The following is a 5,191-nucleotide window of genomic DNA, read 5'->3' as shown; positions in this document are numbered from 1 at the left end:
ATAACATTTCATGAATCACTTCCCTATTAGTTTTCCGACATGACTTTTTTTTACGGCAAACTATCTTGACTTTTGTATGAATTTTATATCACATTTTATACCATGACTTTTCATGCCATTTGATTTTTCAGACATTTTGCAAGTTAAAAATCAATTGTAAAGTCTTCATACTTTTTCTTTCCTACAATTACATGATTACGGCATGTGTCACCTGCTGCTCATGATGATTGTTTCACTTGATTTAAAAAAACAAAAAAACTTTATTAAAGTATAGAACACAGAAAATATTTTAAGGGATTTTATTAAAATAAATTAACATACCGGTACTATAACACACACAGTCACAAATAATCTCTTAACCATATACATATTATCATTATCTGCATTGTTAAAAAACAAACATAAAAACCACATGTGGCATTAAAGCACAGTGGCACACTTCCTGACTTGTACTATAAAGCATTCTAACAGATTTTTGCAATAAACTGGACCAAATGTGGTACAGTCAGTGCTTGCTACGGTATGACAGTTTTATGGCATTTTTTTTATGACGTAGGCTACTCTAGGCAACAATTACACTTCCTGACTTTTTTGTAAAAAACTATTTGTAGTACACGTAGTCCATCCATCCATCTTCATGCGCTTATTCGGTATCGGGTCGCGGGGGCAGCAGCTCCAGCAAGGGACCAGTATTATTAAAGCATGCTTTATTTCTAAAATCAGGAATCATGTTCACATAAAAAAAAATCATAGTAAAGTGATGAGTGATGTTAAGTTCATAAGTTTTTTACTTTTGAAATGTAAAATAAATGTGCCCTGAATACAGGTATAAAAAAGTAACAGGCAGACAAGAATGATTCCTGACAACATCTTTCTGTTTGGCTGAATCAGAGTGACGGCAGAGGTCAAACACAACCCGACCAACACCATTGTGTGCAAAGCCCAGGGCGAGTGGAACGGCACGCTGGAGTTCACCTACAGCAGTGGGGAAACCAAAGTGATCGACACGGCTAAACTTCCAGTCACAAGGAAGAAGCTGCGGCCTGTGGAGAAACAGGGGAGAACAGAATCCAGGTAAAAAAAAAAAACTCATAACCACCAACTTAATGTAATTTTAAATAATGAAACAGGTAAATTAAGGTACTGCTAGATGTGGGAGACGTTAATGGCTCATAAATGTAATTGTTGCGTTTGCCATAACCTCCTTGTAGGAGGTTATGGCAACACGTCACCAAGTCGCTAAAGGAAGGGAACATCGATGAGGCCACAGAACACAAACACCGGCTGGAAGAGCGACAGAGAGGGGAAGAAAGGAAGAGAACAGCTGATAACAAACCCTGGACACCCAAATACTTTACTAAAGAGGTAAAGTGAAGAAAGATAAACTTATTGAAGAAACACTGTGATATAACGCTGGGCAGCAGGGAACATTATCTTCAAACTGCCCTTACATTTTTTTGTCCGAATTTCCCTCCAATTTACTATGCAGTGCACTACAATTGCTGCTGATTTTCGTCAGATTGAATATTTGCATTGGCAGGCTAATAATAAGTAAATGGCTAAAGAAGGCATCACTTGTTTGTATCCCATGGAAACAGTTTCTGTTGTCCTGTAGTGCCACTTGAAGCGTGTTTTTGTAGGAAGTTATTTTCTTGAGCTCACATTTTTTAAGCTTACTGCTCACTACAGCGAGGTAGTACAGGTAGTGATTTAGTACACAGCTACTAACTAAACTACTGTGGTCATTCTTAAAGGTGAATTCACCCTAATTATACAAAGAAAATATTTAATTGTCCAGTTTTCTTCCTTACATGCACAGGGAGACGGTTGGATTTACAACAGCCCACTGTGGAAGCCGACCTGACAGCAGATTAGTACTCTTCTGGACAATAACGGAGATCCTTCCTCTCCACACTGAGGTCAGAAGACAGGAAGTCATGCGAAGGAAGCAGAGTCCTCCAGACCTGAGCTATAGACTCACAGAGTGACACTATGGAGACAGACAGGAAACAAGCAAGGTGCCAAAGCGACCTCCACTGTCATAACCAACATGGTGGCTGGAGCTCTTGGGATAAAAGTAAATTTTTTTATATACAGTTAATAGTATTACTATTCAAAGTAGAGTATTTCTATTTTTCACATTGCCAAGGCCTTTTTGCACACACACAGTAATGAAGTTTGCCACTGGTGTTCTAATTTGCATTTGCTTAATGTTTTCTCAGACATTGTTTGGTTTCAAGCTTTTAATTTGTAATGCAGCGTTAGAATGAATCAATACAAGTTCCCTGTAACACATAATACTGTAGCTGTAAATGAGTTTATATAAGGCACTTTTAACCTAAAAATAAACGTAATATTTTATATAAATGGCTTTTACCAATCATGGTGGTCCCCAAGAGCTTTACGGGAAATAAGAGCACGTAACCGGGTTTAAAATCATATAAGTAAACAGTTAAAACAAATGCATTACATTAGATTATGCGTTAGTATATATTATTATTCGGAACATTAGAGTGAGCTACTAGAAAGTAAAGGTTGTGATTGTTTTGTCTGCACTATGAATGTATCTGGTCACATTTTGCTACTTTTCCATTTTGTACTGTAACACATGCTTTTTGTGCTATTTACACGTCACCCCATTTAAATGATTTCACCCATTGAGTGAGACGGCACTGCATAACAGACACTTTCCATTACTACCTCTCTTATTGAGATATTCCAGCCATTAGTCCCTTCTTCCTAAAGAAAGAAAACACTGGTTTGTTTGTGATAAAAAATCTGGGTCCTCAAATCTTTTTGTTGCATCTGTGCCCCTAAAATGGCACTTGTGTAATTAGGCAGCTCATGCCTCCCGAAGTTAATACTTCTTCTTAGGTTGCCCGTGGTGATGAATATGAATGAGGCTGCTTGCAGAAACACACAACCATGTTCCCACATCTGCAGTTCACTGGAAGGTTGCTTTTGTGAAGATGAGGATAATCTAGCAGAATAACAATCACTGGGAACTGGCAGCCTATAACAGAAATGTATTGGGTCATACTACAGTGTTACTTTGTGGTCAATTTTAACTCAATGGTTTTTCTAAATAAGGTAAAGCAGAAATGAAATAAGAACAATTAACAGTATATCCACTCCATGGTATTCAGACTATTTTTTTTTTTTTTTACATAAACCTTTCACTGCTTGCTCTGTTAACTTTTCAAATAGTACATTAAAGCCAGATGAATTTACCAGATGCCTATTTGTAGCTTATGTCATGACAGTACATGACATTTTGAGGACAGTATAGAGAACAAACCTGCAACCATTTAGAAATACTGTTGACACTTGCCTTACGTGAAAATTATATATTTTTTTTTTATATCCAAAAGGATCCAGATTCACTGATGTAGAGAGTGATTGTGGATAAAGGAGGGATTGTCCATGAATAAAGACATTCTACCTTTTTTAAAACATTGTCTCATCATGATATCCTAAATGTACATCTGATATATTGTCCTGCATTCATGTGAATCCTAAACTGTAAACTGCTACTCCTCATTCAATCCACCAGCAGAGGACCTCTGGAACATCTCATTTGTACTAACAGGTCAACGCAGGAGCTTGTTTGAGATCATTTTGTTCTAATAAATGTGCCATGGCAATCATGGACTCACTCTTTTTAGCCTTTAAAGTGGCATGGCTTCAAAGTGCAATATTTAACTAGATAGTTTGCCATAAATTTAGTACAAATATACACAGCCCACGGAGGATGAACTGGAATAACTTTGGTGGTCCCCTACCTTTATTTGAACACCACCCATTTGCAAGAAGTCATAACACACCTTTAAAACTGTGACAAATGACAAAATCCCAGTCAACCTCAGCTGAATGCTAACATAATAGGTTATTGATAGCATTATTACATGTCAATTATTTGTTAATTAGCATTATTACAAGATAACATCAGCAGGTCAACATGGCAACACGCTAGCTAAACAGAACATGCTCACTGAGACTCAGTAAATACAAAATGGCAGTCTGAATAGTTAACTGCCATTTGTACAGTAGGTGTGCTAAAATTAGCACATAGCAAGAACAGTTGAGCCTACATATAGCTTAACGATGAGCAGGAACAGCTTAGACCAATGAAAGTTGTGCCACATCTGACAAAGAGCTGAGCCCGACTACCTGAGTTTAAGATGGCCACTATGAAGAATAACTATTTTAACAATATGTCATGCTTATGTTGCCACCCTCATGATAAATTTAACGTGACTTGCCTTTTAAGGATGTTAAGGAACTCAAGTTGTCATTTCGTTTTTCATTAATCCAACAACTTAGTTTTCTGAGGTGAAATGAGCACAACAACCCCTTGTGAGACTGTTGATATTATACATTTGGAAGACTTGGTAAAGATGCATTTTCTCCGAAATAGTCAACATTTTACTGCCTACCTTAATGCATTTGACTCATATGGGTATTGAAAGGAAAGCTTCACTTAAACCAAACAAGATTACCCTCATATCAAACCCATCACCAACTATCCTCACCAGTGTTAAACTGAACTCATTCTTTATAGATACTGTTTCAGAAAAGACACAAATGTCTTCATCCAAAGGCTAATGCTGCCATCAAGTGGTTGGCTTTGTGTTCACCTAGGTTGATAAACCAGATCTGCACAGGAAGAATACTGAATGTACTGTACATTAATAATTCAGAATAATGCTTTGGTTCACATGACTTAATTCATAAACACGTCAATAACAACAACTTACACAAATGTTTTCATTAAAGTGTATATTTAAAGATGGCTGAACAGAACAATGATGTAAAAATGTAAACTTTGAAGGTGAGGGAGGGATTTCATCAAACGAAAACAGTGTTAAGGACAGACGGCACTGAGCTACTAAGAAACGAGTCAACTTAGTAGGGGAAGGAACCGTTCTGCCGCTCCTAATTGAAACAAAATGAAACAAAAGAGGGCAACAACCTGTACATCACATTAAGGCTTGGTCTGAACTCTCTCCTATCTTGACAAATAATAAATCAAAAGGACGTGACTCAGTTTTAGGCGTTTGTGTGACTAATCAACAATGTGGCATTGTGTTGAAGAAAGTCTGAAATGGAAACACTCAAGTTTCAGAGAAGATCAAAGAAAAAAGAAAGTGATTCGGACAACATTTTAGAGAAGTGTAAAAAGAAAAAGGAA

General features: G+C 37.0%; 1 protein-coding gene across 1 annotated transcript in view; it reads left to right on the top strand.

Moving 5' to 3' along the window:
- osbpl10a (oxysterol binding protein-like 10a) overlaps positions 1-3,451 on the top strand; it is a 77,158-nt gene extending 73,707 nt beyond the window's left edge. Inside the window, exons 11-13 of the mRNA XM_032535595.1 lie at positions 892-1,074; positions 1,212-1,365; positions 1,820-3,451. Coding sequence (XP_032391486.1) covers positions 892-1,074; positions 1,212-1,365; positions 1,820-1,864 — 382 coding nt within the window. The 3' untranslated portion in view covers positions 1,865-3,451. The remainder of the gene's footprint in view (positions 1-891; positions 1,075-1,211; positions 1,366-1,819) is intronic.
- Positions 3,452-5,191: the final 1,740 nt, after the last annotated feature.

This window comes from Etheostoma spectabile, chromosome 14 (assembly GCF_008692095.1).
Source record: "Etheostoma spectabile isolate EspeVRDwgs_2016 chromosome 14, UIUC_Espe_1.0, whole genome shotgun sequence".
Lineage (NCBI taxonomy): Eukaryota > Metazoa > Chordata > Actinopteri > Perciformes > Percidae > Etheostoma > Etheostoma spectabile.
The sequence above is the reverse complement of the archived record's forward strand: the minus strand, read 5'-3'. Positions and strand labels throughout refer to the sequence as shown.